Below are 17,040 nucleotides of genomic sequence, written 5' to 3'. Positions count from 1 at the left end.
TTTCATTTCTAGGACTTTTAGGAGAATTACCAAAGGGAAACTTTTGATCTAGCCTTTTGTAATTTGCCCAAATACCAAATTAGTAGAGACTGATTTAATGAGGTTTACCTATATATAAAATCTAACCTGTAGAGGCAGCAGAGAATGGTGGATAGTGTTTGGACATGCAGTGGTGGAGACCAGGATTTGAATCTTATCTCTACCTTTTACTAACTCTATATAATCCCGAATAAATCACTTAACTTTTCTGAGTTTCAGGCAACTCCTAAGGATTTATTTACTAAGTCATGGGGAATTGCCATGGTGAAACCACTTCCTTGATGAAAAGCCTTCCCACAAAGAGGTCCATAGGCTGCTCAAAAATACAAACTATTTGCATAGTATTGAAAGACATGAAGAAGAATCACAAATCTACACAGCAATAAGCACCCCATGGTTGCCCTCATCCCCAGGAGACCACTAAGATTTCCCTAAAGTGGCAAAAAATGGCTTCCTCAAACTCAGAACATTGCCCTCCAAAATGCAGAGTTGTTAGTGACTACCTGATTACGGAAACAGTGTACTACATCTCCTTCACAACACCCATCTAACATAATGGGAAAATCTTTCAGGAGAATGTCCAGTTCTTTAAAGTCAATCTTGGGAAATTTTTGGCTGATTTCCACCACTTTCCTGTGAAGAGATCAATAAATATTGGTTGGTTGGTTGGTTGAATAATTAAATAAAACACTAAAAGTCCAATCCATCATCTCTATTATGGGAAGGCACAAAAGCCAAGAATGCTATATAGCAGGAACTTTGTGCTCTGAGATCACTAAAGTCACTGTGGAGGCCTGGCAGTAATCCTGAAATGCTGACCAAGTGGTCCTAGTCCATACCACTGATTAGATTAGTAGTCCCTGTGTGATGCAACTGCTTCTGGGAATCTAAGAAAGAAAGGGGATGGAGCAGGGCTTCAAGTTGGCTCTGTTCCAAACAATTGTGATGATCTGTTTGACAAAGCAGTCTGCTGATATCACAAGAAGGCAGGATGCACCAGTATCAAACAGAGTGGACAATATCTCTCTGGCTTTGCGGGAAATGCTTCAATGTAGTTGGCAGTAAAAACAGGTCAACCATGGGTGTTTGTGAAATGGGCTGTAGACATAAATACCTTGTTTATACTCCAATCTTACAATTATAGGCAATTTACTTTTTTGCTAATGCTAATGTCAGGTTCAAGTCATACAACATCATATTGCTGACCAATGCAGGGCAAACATTAAAAAAAAAAAACCCTTCCTCCCTTAACCTAGATTTTAATAAATAAAAGAGAATCAAGACTGTACTAAAATATGAAGTCAAAAACTGAAGACCACAATCACAGGGAAGGGAAGGTCTTTCTTTATTGCAAAATCCACTGCCAACAATAACATTTGCACTTAGCAAATACTTAACAAGACCTATTTGTTATCTGGACCAGTTTGCTAACTCAGAGACTAGAATTAATCTTACAATCTCATGTGCAGACAGATGACAACCCCTCATCTCAAAATGAGGGGTCACAACATTTCCAACTGAACTCTGCCAATAAATTGTACTGAAAAATCATAAATATAGGCTGAACTGTAACCTGTAATTGACTGGGCATAACATGGGTACATTTATTTAGAATAATAATCATATTTTAATAGATGTCATCATATCTAATGCATATAATCTTAAAGCTACATTGGACAAGAAGGTTTCAAAAACTAGAAATCTAACTAAGACATAACCTATATCAAATCCTTATCTTCTTGGGGAGGCAGGGGGGATGGGTAGGAGAGAAGGTGAAAATTTGGAGCTCAAAAATATTTTTTAATAAATGTTAAAAATTGTCTTTACAGGTAATTGGGAAAAATGAAATAATCATTTTTTTAAAAAGGGAATCTGGATAAAGAGATCAAAATTTCTGTCTCCTCTCTGTTTCTGATCTGCACATATCCTCTCCCCTTTCTGTAGCTTTTCATTCCCAAGAATGAAAACATAGCCATCAAAAACTGTTAGGATTGTTCACAAAACGGCAGTCAGGGCTAATTAAAGAGAAACATAAACTTTAAAGGAGAGAAATAAGCTTCGGATTAAGCAAATACACTCCAGGTGAGAGAAAGTGCAATTTGAGAAAGCATTGCCCTCTGCATCCATCATCTCATAGGGACAGCAATTTTCATTTATTCCATTGGACTGATGCTGGCATGCAGAGTTAAGTGACTTTTCCAGGGTCACATAACTAGTAAGTGTCTGAGATCAGATTTGAACTCAAAAAGAGGAGTCTTCCAGACTCCAGGCAGAGCATCTGCCTACTGTACCACCTAGCTGCCAAGTCATTTTTAGATAACCCTTTAAGGATCACAATAACCCAAAGAGGTAAATATTGTGAGTTCATCTTTGTTTCTTGGCCAATCCCTAGAGTAGAGAGTGAGAGCCAGGAAGTTATGCCTGGGTCAGACTTCAGGCCCACTGGTCCTTATGCCTGGATAGCCAGCAAGCAAGAGTTTTGCCTAATCAAGACTATGGGGATATTGATTGTTTCATGGAACCATAGTCCCTTACTCTGCAAAGAAAGGAAGGAGTTTCATTTTCTCATCTCTTTCTGGGACCAGACTCAATCACTAAAATTACCTGGCATTCATTTTACTTTTTTTTTCCTTTTCATTTATGTAGGCACAGTAGATAGAACATTGGGCCTGGAATCAGCAAGATGAGTCTTCCTGAGTTCAAATCCAACCTCCAACACTTACTAAATGCGTGATCCTGGGCAAGTTACTTAACAGATGGCCTCAATCTCCTCATTTATAAAATGAGTTGGAGAAGGAAATAGCAAACCACTCCAGTATCTTTGCCAAGAAAATTCCAATGGAGATCACAGAGTCAGACACAACTGGAAAACAGCTAAATAAGTCATTATGGATAACAGTTTTCTGCTATGATTCTTATTCATAGCATCTTACAGTACAATAACATCCCATTATATTTGTGGGCCACATTATAGATATAGTGCTGTAAGACCCAATTACATTTGTATACCACAATATAGTTTACTTTTATTCAAACAGTAAACATCAAAAGAATTTTGTTTCATATTCTTTGCTACTACACATAAACAAACAAACAAACAAAAACCTCACTGAAGTTTCACGCCTTTGGCTCCAAATTTCATCAGTACCCTACAGGTGTATTGCTGTTTAGCAGAGATTTCTTTTAAATCATTTGCGATGGGTGTTGCCTGAAGGAGGAAGATGAAAATATGGCAGAATAAAGAGAAGTCCAAAGAATAGTCCATACTTGAAATTGTGACCTATTACTTCTTTTTTTTAAGGTTTTTGCAAGGCAGTTGGGGTTAAGTGGCTTGCCCAAGGCCACACAACTAGGTAATTATTAAGTGTCTGAGGCTGGATTTGAACTCAGGTACTCCTGACTTTAGGGTGGTGCTCTATCCACTGCACCACCTAGCTTCCCCTATCTATTACTTCTTATGCAAAGTAAGATTTCTCTACAAAGTCTCTACATAAAAAAAAAGATATAACAGTATGCTAATTATGAGTAGAATCACAGAAAACGTTTATAATTTAACCTTAGAAAAGTGAAATTTGGGACTGATTCAACCATTCTGGAGAGCAAATTGGAATTATGCTCAAAGGACAATAAAAATGTGCATACAAACCCTTTGATACAACAATTCCACAACTAGATCTTTATCCCCAAGAGATTATTTTTTAAAAAAGGGAAAAGATCCACATGTACACAAATATTTATAGCAGCTCTTTATGTAGGGACAAAGAATTGGAAATTGAGGGGATGCCCCTCAACTGGGAAATGACTTAACAAATTCTTGTATATGAATGTTACAGAACTATTGTTCTGTAAGAAATCATGAATGGACTTCAGAAAAGCCTGGAAAGACTTACATGGAATGACATGAGTGAAGTAAGTAGAACCAGAAAAACACTGTACCATTATCAGCAAAATTGTGTGATAATCAACTATGATAGTCTTAGCTCTTATCAGTAAAACAATAGTCAAAGACAATTCTAAAGTGCTTGGGTTGGAAAATACAATGCTTTTTCCCTCTCTAATGGGTTTTTTCCCTTTTGTTCTGATTCTTTGTTCATAGCATAACTAATAGGGAAATATGTTTAACATAGTTATACATGTGTAACCTAATATCAGATTACTTGCTGTCAAAGGGAGGAAGGAGGGAGAAAAATGTGGAAGCCAAAATCTTACCAAACAATAAATGTTAAGAGTTATCTTTGCATGAAATTGAAAAAATAAATCAATGAATTTATTTTAAAAAAGAAAAAGAAAGAAAAGTGGCACATAAGTCATATGCTACCAACTCTTCTGAGAAGCTTGGTCATTTATCTTAATCATACAGGAAGAGTAGTTGAAGACTGGAGATAAAATATGTACCTTTCCTCTCAATTATTCACTTCTTGGAATTTGATTCAAGTTAAGAGGGACATGGAAGTCAAATAATGTCAATGGAAATGGGTATTTGTAGTACACAGAGCTTCATTTAAGGTCATGAGAAGATATGACCAGCATCTGACAGTCAACAGATTTATCAACTGATAAAACAAGACATTGGAATCATAGAGTAAAAAATGTAAAATTTGGCAGTCAATGTTGCTAATGCCCACATTTTCTACCCAGGAAAATTCAACTCCAAGAGGAAAGATGACTTGATCAAAGTGAAGTAAGCAGTAAATAGGACTGACTTTGAATCCAGTTGTCTTAACATTGGCTCATGATGCATTTGCAAGAAAAGTAATATCATAAATGCAAAGTAATTTAGTAGTTATCATTTTAAACTGAAGAACTGGGAGGCTATTAATTTTAACAAGAAAAAAATACCATACCTTTGTGTGGAAGCATTCAAGTTTTTTTTCTTCTTGGCAACAGCTAGTACTGACTTCTTTGTAGTCAGCAGCCATAGACAGAAGTGTAGGGGCAAAAACAAATGGATTCCGTCTGGCTATTTCATAAATATAGCTGGAGGGAAAGAAGGAAAGAAGTAAACAAGAGAAACAGAAACAGGAAGAAAGGAAGGAAAGAAGAAAAAAAGAAAATTAAAGAAAGAAGGAAGTGAAGGGGGAAAAGAGGAAGATGGATTAAGAATGGAAGGAAATGAGAGAAAAAGAGAGGAAGGAAAGAAATAAATAAGAGAAGGAAGGAGGTAGGGAAGGAAGGAAGGGAGAAAGGAAGAAAGGGAGGGAAGAAGAAAGGAAAAAACACTTTCCAGTTTTAGTAAATACTGGAACTGGATGATATTCTTTTCCTTATGCATTCTATTGTATTTTTTTAATCCACAATTCAATGCTTTTGGTAAAAATTTTACTTTTTAGATCTAGGACAGAGGTTCCCTTTCCTTCACCATTCTTCCAAATGACATATATTATCCTAGGCATTTCATCTTATTTATTCAACCAACACAAAGCTGATGCTACCAACTTCTTAAGCAGATGTAGATGATAAAGCTCAGGCATCTAAAGATGAGCCTTCATTAGATTAGAAATGATTTGGAGTCATTCCCCAATTGATAAATGATCAAAGGATATTAACAGACAGTTTTCAAATAAAGAAATGAAAGCTCTATATAATCATATGAAAAAAATGCTCCAATCATTACTGATTAGAGAAATGCAAATTAAAACAACCATGAGATTCCACCTCATACCTATCAGATTGGGCTAGGATGACCAAAAAGGGAAATGATCAATATTGGAGAGGTTGTGGGAAGATTTAGACATTAATGATTTGTTGGTGGAGTTGTGAAATGATCCGACCATTCTGGAGAGCAACATGGAACTATGACCAAAGAGCAATAAAACTGAACATACCCTGTGATCAAACCATACCAATACTAGGCCTATATCCAGAAGAAATCATGAAAAATGAGAGAAGACCCACATGTTACAAAATATTCATAGCAGTTCTTTTTTGTAGTGGCAAAGAATTGGAAATTGAGGTGATACTTATCAATTGGGGAATGGTTGAACAAGTTATGGTATATGAATGTTATGGAATACTATTGCTCTATAAGAAACCAAGAGTGGTCAGACTCTAGAGAAGCATGGAATGAATTACAGGATCTGATGCTGAGCAAAGGGAGCAGGACAAAGAGCATTCACAACAACATTGTGAGTTGATCTTGCTCAACCTTGATGGCTGCTGCTCCTCTCAGCAGTTCAGAGAGCTAGGATAACCCTAGGAGATTGACTATGGACAATGCCATCCCCATCCAGAGGAAGAAAAGAAAAACAAGCAAAAAACAAACAAAAACCCTTCAGAATCTAAATGAATTACTATATTCACTTTTTAAGAATTTTTCTTATATATTTCTTTTCTATCTCATGGTTTACTTTCTTTTCACTTAATCCTAATTCCCCATGAGGAAAATAACTCATCTGTACATGGGTCGAACAAAAATATGTATATGCAATTTTCACCTGATTGTTTGTTGCTGAGAGGGGAGGAAGATGGAAGGGAGGGTGGAAGGAAACTATGCAACTTAAAAATATGCATACTCATATAGATGAATATTGATAAACTCATAAAATTTAACTAGAAAAATAAAATATCAATTACAAAAACAAAAAGAAGTGACTTGGAATTAAATGACCTGTCTTTACTCCCAAACAAGGGCAAATCTTATTATCATTGACTTGTTACTGAGAAACAAATCATGTCTTCCAAACCTGGTAACACAACCTTTTCCATTTCAAAACCTATGGTACCAAAGCCTTGAATATCAGAGAAGGACTAAGGCAGGCTCTCCTGGGAAGTTTTTTAGGGATGGTGGTCCTTACTGATTTAGAAAAGCATCGGGATCTTCTTTATACTCCTGGCACCCCTTCTCTGGATCTGGGATTTGGAAAGGAGTCAAAAAACTGACATCAGTTCTTTTACGTTGAAAGAAACACTTTCGTCTCTTGGAAGTATCTTCTGTGCAACATTCTGAAAGTCTGTACTTGTCAGACAATTCTTTTACCCCACATATTTTATCTTGCATTACATGGATCTAGACAAGAGAAAAAAACATGTTAATTATATGGCCCAATTTTTTGTTCTTTCACCTGGATGATAAGGAATCAATTTAATGAATAGCAGTTCATTATTGTAGTAAATCACTACCACCATCATCACCATCATCATCATCACCATCATCATCATCATTATCACCATTACCACCACCACCTCCAGCAGCAGCAGCAGCAGCAGCATGACCACCAGATAAAAAAAGAAATAAAGGAACAGCTAGGTGGCACAGTGGATGGAGCACTGGCCCTGGAGTCAAGAGGATCTGAGTTCAAATCTCTACCCAGCTGTGTGACTTTGGGCGAGTCACTTAGCCCATTACCTTGGGGGAAAAAAAGAAAGAAAAGGAAAGAAAGAAAGAAAGAAAGAAAGAAAGAAAGAAAGAAAGAAAGAAAGAAAGAAAGAAAGAAAGAAAGAAAGAAAGAAAGAAAGAAAGAAAGATTGTTCCATCATCACCCTTTCACCACCACCACCACCATCATAATCATCCCAATCACCACTACCATCACCACTATCAGCAGCAGCAGCAGCAGTAGCACCACCACCACATGATCATCATCTTCATCATCACCACCACCATCACCACCATAATCATCATCATAGTAGATATTTCTATAACACTTACTATGTGACAGACCCTGTGCTAAGTACTTTACAATTATCATCTCAATTGATCCTCACAACAACTCTGAGAGGTAAATACTTTCATTATCCCCATTTTACAGATTAGGAAATTGAGGCAAACAGAGGTTAAGTGATTTATCCTGGGTCACACAACTATTAAGTATTTCAGACTGAATTTGAGCTCAGTTCTTCCTGAGCTCTATCCATAGTGTCACCAACTCACCATCGTTCTACTCTGCCAGCAAATAGTCCTTTGCTCAAGTTGGGCCTAAGCACAATTGTTTTTTCTACCTTCACCAGTGTGAGACACTGATTTCCTCCCTTTAAGAACTTCTATCTCCAGAAGTCTCAAGCTGCCTCTTCACTACTGCCAGGGGCTCTCACTGTGATGACATGATTTCAGAGGCCTTTCTTTTCTCCTCTGTCCTTATCTTTTATTTCAGTGCATCAATGCTATGCCTACTTTACAAGGTGATATTTTTAGTGAGGGAGAGGTATGAGCTAATGGTGTCATCCAGTCCCTTCCGGGAAACATTTTAATATGAACCATCTGGAGGCATAATATAGTGGAGGAGAAAGAGTACTGGAATTTAAAGCAGACAAAATAGATTAGACTCTTGACCTTGTTCCCTTATCTGTAAGCAAGCTACAGCATTAAGGGACAGCTAAATGGCACAGTGGATAGAACACCAACTCTCAAGTTAGGAGGACCTGAGTTCAAATTTGACCTCAGACACTTAATACTTACTTAGCTGTATGACCCCGGACAAGTCACTTGACCCAATTGCCTTGCCAAAAAAAAAAAAAGACACAACATTGATATATTTTTGCTTCAGTTTCCTTATCTATAAAATGAGAGAATTGAACTAGTTAAACCCTAACCTCTCAAGCTATGAGCCTTTGATTCTGCCTACCATGCAGGTTTGTTGGGAGTAATAAGATACTATTATAAATAATAATTTATAGTTATATTTTGCTAACAATAAAATGACAGCTAGGTGGCACTATTGACAGTGCTGGACCTGAAGGCAGGAAGACTTACCTTTCTGAATTCCTATCTAGCCTCAGATAGTCACTGACTATATGACTTTGGGCAAGTCACTTAATCCTTTGCCTCAGTTTCCTCTTCTCTAAAATGAGTTGGAGAAGGAAAAAAACAAATCACTCCAGTATCTTTGCCAAAAACCGCACAAGGGTTCACAAAGAGTCATAGATTGCTGAAATGATTGAACCACAGCAACAAAATAATGAAAGTTCTTTTCAAAATAAGTTATTTTTATAAAGATGGTAGGCAGAGACATATTGATAAGTCAGTGGAAGAGAGACTGTTTCCCAATGGTGTAGGCAGATTCTGTTTCACATCCATGGGGGTTTTCAAGCTTCAGAGTCATAGGAAAGGGTTATTCCTGGGGCATCCTTAAATGGACCTGATCTTTTCCAGGGAAGGTGCATTGATAAATATAGAAGTAATGTTTATAAAACAGCAAGACAGAGACATCCTACAAAGTATTTACTCTTGTGACCTCTTTCTTCAGGTGAAAAATAGGCAATCAGAAGAAATCCTTCATTCACTTACTGCTATCTGTGAACACTCAGGGAGCTGCATGTTGGCCATGCATTTGTCTTTATAGTGGATCATCTGTTCAACCAATCCAGAGATTTCTTCATATGTGGCTTCTTGAATGAACTGAGAAAAGGCAACAGTGGTCCTGGAACAAAAGTCACATCAAGAAAAGCTTTTAACGTTTTTGATCTCAAACATTTTTCTTCAGACCAATTACTAGCATCATCTCTATTGCTAGGCTCAGGCAAATCTCAAAATACTGATTATTTAATATGATTTGAAATGGAAAGGCTATGAATTCTAGCTCCAGTTGTAAGCAAAATAGAACATAAGCTCCTTAAGGGAAGGGTCTAATTCATTTTTGACTTTGTATCCCTAGCTCCTAATTTAGCCCCTGACACAGAATAGGCTCTTGGTCAATAATAATATTCATAATAGCTAGCATTTATATAGTGTCCACTGGAAACCAGGTACAATGCTAAAAGCTGTGAAGATATTATCTTTTAGTTTATAACAATCTTGGGAGGTAGGTGTTATTTTTATCCCTATTCCCCAGCTGAGGAAACTAAGGCAAGTGAAGATTAAGTGACTTGCCCAGGGTCACACAAATTTTTGAAAAGGGATTTGGCCTTTTCCTAAGCCTACACCTAGGACTTTATTATTTTAATACCTACTATAGTAAGTGCCTAAATGCTGAATGAATGAAGTGACATAACTTACTAAGTTTTTTCACGTGTAAGATTTAGTTCAATTCAATTCAGATATTCAACAACACAGTGGTAAGTACTAGGGATACTCAGAAAAAAAGATCAAAACAGTTCCTATCCTCAAGGAGCTCATGTTCCAATATAGAAGATATGTAAATAAGCTAGGCATGTACAGTATAAATGAAGGAGAATCTCTGGGTAAAAGGCAGATGCATTTATTAGCCACCTATTATAAGCAAGACGTAAACTGCAGACAGATAGCTAATCATTTTGCCAGATAGATCTTAGTTTCTAGGATCACATCCATACAATACCTCTCATAGACTTGTTGTAAAAAGGTGCCAACTTCCATTGGTAGAGACAGTGTCCTCATCAGGAAAGAAGGAGGAAGAAAGGAAGAAGGAAATAAGGAAAGAAGGAAGGAAGGGAGGGAGGGAGGGAGGGAGGGAGGGAGGAAGGAAGGAAGGAAGGAAGGAAGGAAGGAAGGAAGGAAGGAAGGAAGGAAGGAAGGAAGGAAGGGAGGGAGGGAGGGAGGGAGGGAGAGAGGGAGGGAGGAAGGGAGGGTGGGAGAGAGGGAGGAAAAGAGGGAGGGAGGAAAGGAGGGAAGAAGATAGGGAGGGAGGAAGGAAGAAAGGAAAATTAGAATTTGGATCATGTGTTCAAAGTCATGAATTCAAAAAGAAAAATCAGGAAAGGAAAGAAGGAAAAAGAAGGAAAAGTCAAAGAAGAGCATTGGGCTCTCTTGACTTTAACAGAGGTTGTAGAGCAGTTTCCATGGTTTCCACTGACAATTTAATAGTCTTGGAACTAGGTTCTAGTGTATCTAAGGAAGGGAAATGAGTAAGAAAGAAGTTGAAATTTTCTTGGAAGGAAATATTATAAACTAATGTCACTGAGACAGAAGAAGAAATCAGTTGGGGGCAAAGCAGGCAGGAGGGTTTAGGAACCACATCTATACTGTGAAAGGAAAGAGTAGAACAAGAAAGAAAGAATAACAATAAACTAAACTCAAAAAAATCAAATAAGGAGTAGAGAATAGAGTGAAGAAACCAGAATCTGAATTGTGTAAGAAAAAGTTACAGAAATTTAATGTAAACTTGAAAATATTTCTATTTAAAACAAAACATATAGATACAAGTACACACATATGCACACCCATGTGCACATACACACATATTTATATGTAGTATATAGTTTGGGAAATAAAATAGAAACTTAGCAATTATAACCATAAATATGAATGGTCTAAATCCCTCAATAAAAAGAAAGAGAATGGAGGCATGTATTATAAATATAAATTCAATAATTTTCTTCATACAAGAAATGCATTAAAATCCTATAGATACAATGCAGACTAAAACTTTTTGTTATTCAATCCTGCCTAACTCTTCATGACCTCATTTGAGGTAAATAGAAGTGATTTGGTTAGGGTCATACAGCAAGGTTGACAGAGTAAATGCCAGAGGAGGGATTTGAATGCTGGTCTCTCTGTCTACAAGCCAGACATATTATCCAAAAGACAATATTGCAATAATAACTAACCAGCTAAAATCCTAATTGAAAGCATTGAATGATTCGAAGATGATGTATTAGCCAAGCTTATAATATCAATAATCAACTCACACGTCTCTGATGTTGTTCTCCAAAAATTTCTGGGTGGCATTTAAATAGTCTGAAAACAAAAAATATTTAATTTTTTATAAAATATGTTATTTACCAAAACAAACAAATATTTACCAAAGAAGAATTGAAAGTGATCTGATAATAGTGACCAAAACAAATAATGGGAAATTAATGGTGGAAGAAAGATCTCTAGACTCAGAAATTAGAATATAGAAGGAAAACCAACAGATCAAACCTGGTTCCTGGTCAAGGCCAGTCAGCCATCTATCCCCAGCAAGTATAGAAAGTCACCTCTGACTCATATTGAAAAAGTACTATCCACATTTTAAAATTTTATCTACTCCCCTCACTGTGACCAAATAACACCTTCGGCCTCCATGACTGAACCAGAATTAAAGAGGCCAAACTCAAATCAGATCTTTAATTTCTTTGTCTTGGTTGCTCCATTGCTAAAATTACATGATGGTTATTATTTCTATAAAATAGTCATATCAGTAACTGAATTTTTTTTAGTTTTTTTTTTTGTAAGGCAATGGGGTTGAGTGACTTGCCCAAGGCCACACAGCTAGGTAATTATTAAGTGTCTGAGGCCAGATTTAACTCAAGTACTCCTGACTCCAGGGCTGGTGCTCTATCCACTGTGCCACCTAGCCGCCCCTAGCAACTGGATTTTAACTCCTCAAAATTGACTTTTTGAATTCAGGATCTACTGATTACTAACTGGATAACCATGGGCATGTCACTTCATTTTTCTAGGTCTCAATTTTCCTTATCTGTAATAATAATAATAATAACAGCAACAACAATAACAATGGTAATAACTATCACTTAAACAACACTTAATATGAGCCAGGCACTGTGCTAATCATGTTACAGCTCATGTTTCATCTCATTTGATTTTCACAACCCTCGAGAGGTAGGTGCTATTATTATTTCCATTTTACAACTGAAGAAACTGACACAAACTGAAGGTAAGTGATTTGTCAAGCCATATCCAAAGGATATAACAGCTAGCAAATGTCTGAAGCTGGATTTGAACTGAGGTCTTCCTGACCCCCAAGTTCCATACTATGTATATTGTGATGCCCAATAGTTAATCCATCTGTACAATGAGGATGTTGGACTAAATGGCTTCTGAACATCTTTCTAGCCCTGAATCCTTTAAAGAGTCTACAAGATGCATGGTTCAAAGGCATCATAGGATTTTGGGGAAGGGATTATTACGTCACCTCTTTTCCACCTCCATTCCCACCTACCCAGACCCTCCACATGTCTTATCTAGACTGTTATAATAACCTCCTAACTCATCTTCCTGCCCCTGGTCCCTTTTCTCAACCTGTCTCCCATTTTTCCCTTCATTCAACTGTCAAAATAATTTGGCTAAATCATAATGGGTTGCCTGTTTCCCCTATTGATTCTAGGGGAAAATATCCACTTTGTAATATGGCATTTAAATCTCTCTAATATACCTTTGGCTTGTTTCATATCATCCTCTCTAAACAGTCTATGTTTCCTCCAAGTTACTCCCTGATCCAAAGTTTCTCTTCTCTAAAGTGAGGTGTTTGGACTCAGGGATCTTTAAGCTCTCTCCAGTCTTAGTCTAGAAGGGAATATTTGCATCATTCCTTCTACATTAGGTATGCCCCGCCCCACCATTTCATATTTGTCTATTAAAATCCTTCTGTTCCTTCCAGGTACTTTCTCCATGAAACTTTCCCTAATAACTCCAATTAAAAGTTCTCAAATTTTTCAATTTGATTTAACAAATTTTATTTTAATTTAAATTATTTGATTTTCTGAGTGTTTCGACTACACTCTCTCCTTTGCATCAAATGGATTTTTATTTCTTCCATACTTAGTTGTTCTTCTTCCCTTTCTCCATTTAATTTAAGATTCTTGAGTAAGGGAATGCTTTATTTTTTATCTCATTATTCTCAGAATCTAGTAGAGTATATCAGGCACTTCATGTTTATTGAATTCTGGTAACTGTGTTAGGTGTCGGCCAAAGACAATGTTCATGAGTCAATCAGTCAGTCAATAAACATGGATTAAATACCTACCATGTCCCAGGTGCTGTGCTAAGTGTTGGGGATACAAAAAGAGGCAAAAGACAGTCACATCCTCAAGGTGTTCACAGTTAATAGTAGGCCAATATAAATTGGCATTTTTCAGCAAATTTTGCTGCTGACAGATTTTGATAATATAGGTAGGAGTACTGGGTAGGCCAGTGAAGAACAAGAAACCTGCTTCTTTTCCTTTCCCTGAGTCAGAAAGGATATTGGGAGTAGATAACCCCAAATTAGACAGTTTTCTGTAATGGAGAAGATTTTTATTTCCACCCTATAGAAGCTGGAGAAAAAGAGAAAGAATGAATTTTACCTCAGTAGTCCTCTGTCTGGCTTTTCTTAGCTAGGTGAAGTGTCTATGCCAAAAGACCTATTTTCCCTGATCACAGAGAGGTTCCAGTCAATATAACTTAGTAGACTGGCATTGAGATGACTTGAGTGAATATGAGAACCCAGAAGTAGGAGCAATTCCCAGCTCGGAGAGTCACCAACAGAGTTTTATACTCACCTGAGACTACACACCCAATAGTCAATTCAAGGAGCCAACAGAAAAACATGGTCCACTAAAATGTCATATTCAATAGGGAACAGGACCAATGAGAATAGTGAGATAATGGACATCAAAAGACATATCATGTGTTCTTTTCCATGGGGGCCCCCCTGAAACCACCCCATAGCAGTTCAAGAGAGTTAATTGTAAAATTCTCAGCATGAGCATTTAAACCTTGAAATCAACAATCTCTAGAAACCAAAGCATGATTTCTTTGTTTTGCTAATTGTCTAGATTTAAGTAAATGATAGAGAAACTATTAATAATTCAGGTTAAACTTATAAAGTCTGTCATAAGTAATTTTTTTTACAAAGGGTTGGTTGTTAAACCTTTACCACATCTCATATACATCTCACACTTAATCACTTCCCTCAGTGTTGTATATACATTTGCGGAAGATTGTGCCCTAAGGTGAGGGTATTCTATCCCAAATTTTCTTATGGTGCTGTTTTGTTAAATACCTCTGTCTTTTTTGGGGGGGGGGGTTGCAAGGCAAATGGGGTTAAGTGGCTTGCCCAAGGCCACACGGCTAGGTAATTATTAAGTGTCTGAGACCAGATTTGAACCCAGGTACTCCTGACTCCAAGGCCGGTGCTTTATCCACTACACCACCTAGCTGCCCCTAAGTACCTCTGTCTTGAAGAAATTGTGTTCTCTCGTTGGTGGGGGCTTGTGAGCTTGTTTTTGAGTGAACACTGTGCTAATACCACATACCTTATCTTAGGGTATGAGAGGCAGCATTCTAGATATTCTACCTATGTCAGAACTTCTGGTCTCTGGGACAGCTAAGTGGTACAGTAGGCAGAGCATTGGTCCTGGAGTCAGGAGGATCTAATACAGAGTTACTCTGTGACCTTGGACAACTCACTTAACCCCATTGCCTCAAAAAAATAACCAAAACCACTTCTAGGTATCATGCCTTGACTTAAGGCAAGGATAATAGTATGATAGCAACATTGGAATTCAATAATCAGTGGACTGTGTCTATAGTTAAATGTCTTAGATATAATAAAATTAAGCTATCTGCCAAACCCATTATTGCTTTGGGTTTCCATATATCTTACGTACACAGTGTCTCACATTTTAATTCTATATCACAAGGTCAAGAACAAGAAAGGGTCTTAGAGATATATTTTCTTTGGATATAAAGAAACAGATCCAGATTGACCTGCTCAAGGTGATAAAGATAATAGATAGTTGAGTTGAGAGATATATACAAATCCTCTGATTTCAAATCCCATCCACATCTTACCATGCCATTCTCTCTCTAGAGATCATGTTCACACAAATATAAATATATACACCTATAATCTGTTTTGATGAGATGTTGTTGTTTTTAGTTGGTTTGGTTTGGTTTTTCACCATTTTATACTTCACTCTATGATGACCTAAAAATGTTTGAGCAAAGAACCAGGAAAGAGAGGAATGTATATTACTCACATTCAAAGGTTATGATACCCCGACATTACAGATCTTAGTAAATCAGTGTAGGCAAATTAATATAATGACTTTCAACAATTTTACTATTAGCCCTTCCAAACTCTGCAGGTCAGCAATCTTAGTCCTGAAATGTGGCAATTTTAACACAGTGCAATCTAAGTCAACTGTGATTCTCTGCCTTATCTAACTGCATCAAGTTCCAAGGCTAAAGTTACGGTGATCACTGTTTTTAGACAAGAAGAAATTCTTTGTAGCAGCACCCTTTGTGTCATCTGGGAGTGACCTCTCCCTTGGGAAAACCTCCTCTGCCAATGATTGCAAATAATTGTTCTTATTGGGGGCCCAAAGATTAAATAGTAACTTGGAAAAGAGGGCTTCTTGGAAAAGACCCTGATATTGGGAAAGATTGAAGGCAAAAGGAGCAGGTGACAGCAGAGAATAAGATGGATAGACAGTCATGGAAGCAATCAGCATGAACCTGGACAGACTTTGGGAAATAGAGCACCCAGTTTGTTGTGGTCCATGGGATCATAAGGAATTGGAAAAGATGATTTGACTGTAAGACAACAAAAACAGCAACAAACTGAGAAGAAACAATGTAGAAATGCCAAAGGTGTAGGAAGATAAGGGAAAACTATATTTTCATACTTGAATTTTAAGGGAAGAATTACACCACCTAAGACTGAAATGGACCTCAGAGACAATCTACTCCATCAAATAGCTGGAAAAGAATCCATTTTACAAGTTCCCAAAAGTTGTCATCTTAGAAAACTTCTAGCAAAGGGAAGTAGTTCTTCATCCCAAGAGAGTCCGTTCTATTTTAGGAGTGGTTCTAATTGTAAAGAAGTTTTGGTTTAATGTATTCTTTTTCCTTGTATCAAACCGAATTCTGATTATTCTGAAACTTCCATCCATTGGTCCTGAGTCTCACCTCTGGAGTCAAGGAACAGAAATATGTCCATCTTCCATATGACCACCCTTCCCCACTCTATTGTAAAGCTTGTCTTCTCTCAGACTAACCAATCCCATAACAATCTTTATTTGACATGCTCTCAAGTCCCTTCACCATTCTGTTTACCTTCCTTTGAATTCTCTCCAGTTTATGAGTGTTCTTTCAAATCCATTTCCACACAATGACTGTCATTTGCCAAAGGGTAGGCAATGACCTGGACACTATGTAACTCTGACTGTTACCTAAGGTCACATTAGTACATCTGTCTGCCATGTTAATTATACATTTATTCCATAGCTCATGTGAAAGAGTGGGCCTTACCTTCCTGCTGAGGTGCTTTTGGCAGTGTTAGGGTTTCAGCCAATGAGAAGAAAAAGATGACCAGACTAATGGACCTTATTGAGATCATGGTTCCAGCTTTGATTTTTATGAGTGGAAGAAATATAGTAAGG

At 37.2% G+C, this 17,040-nt stretch overlaps 1 protein-coding gene across 2 annotated transcripts in view; it reads right to left on the bottom strand.

The window, feature by feature from the left end:
* The window catches only part of AFM (afamin), a 30,995-nt gene extending 13,955 nt beyond the window's left edge, over window positions 1–17,040 (bottom strand). Inside the window, exons 1-7 of one of the 2 annotated variants that reach the window (XM_074228447.1) lie at window positions 16,910–17,040; window positions 11,581–11,629; window positions 9,263–9,395; window positions 6,834–7,045; window positions 4,884–5,016; window positions 3,150–3,247; window positions 543–672 (exon numbers count right to left, since the gene is read on the bottom strand). In XM_074228447.1, coding sequence (XP_074084548.1) covers window positions 543–672; window positions 3,150–3,247; window positions 4,884–5,016; window positions 6,834–7,045; window positions 9,263–9,395; window positions 11,581–11,629; window positions 16,910–16,997 — 843 coding nt within the window. In that variant the 5' untranslated portion in view covers window positions 16,998–17,040. The remainder of the gene's footprint in view (window positions 1–542; window positions 673–3,149; window positions 3,248–4,883; window positions 5,017–6,833; window positions 7,046–9,262; window positions 9,396–11,580; window positions 11,630–16,909) is intronic. The other variant, XM_074228448.1, reaches the window with a different exon arrangement.

This window comes from Macrotis lagotis, chromosome 3 (genome assembly GCF_037893015.1).
Source record: "Macrotis lagotis isolate mMagLag1 chromosome 3, bilby.v1.9.chrom.fasta, whole genome shotgun sequence".
Classification (NCBI taxonomy): domain Eukaryota; kingdom Metazoa; phylum Chordata; class Mammalia; order Peramelemorphia; family Peramelidae; genus Macrotis; species Macrotis lagotis.
This window is presented reverse-complemented; position numbering and strand designations above follow the sequence as displayed.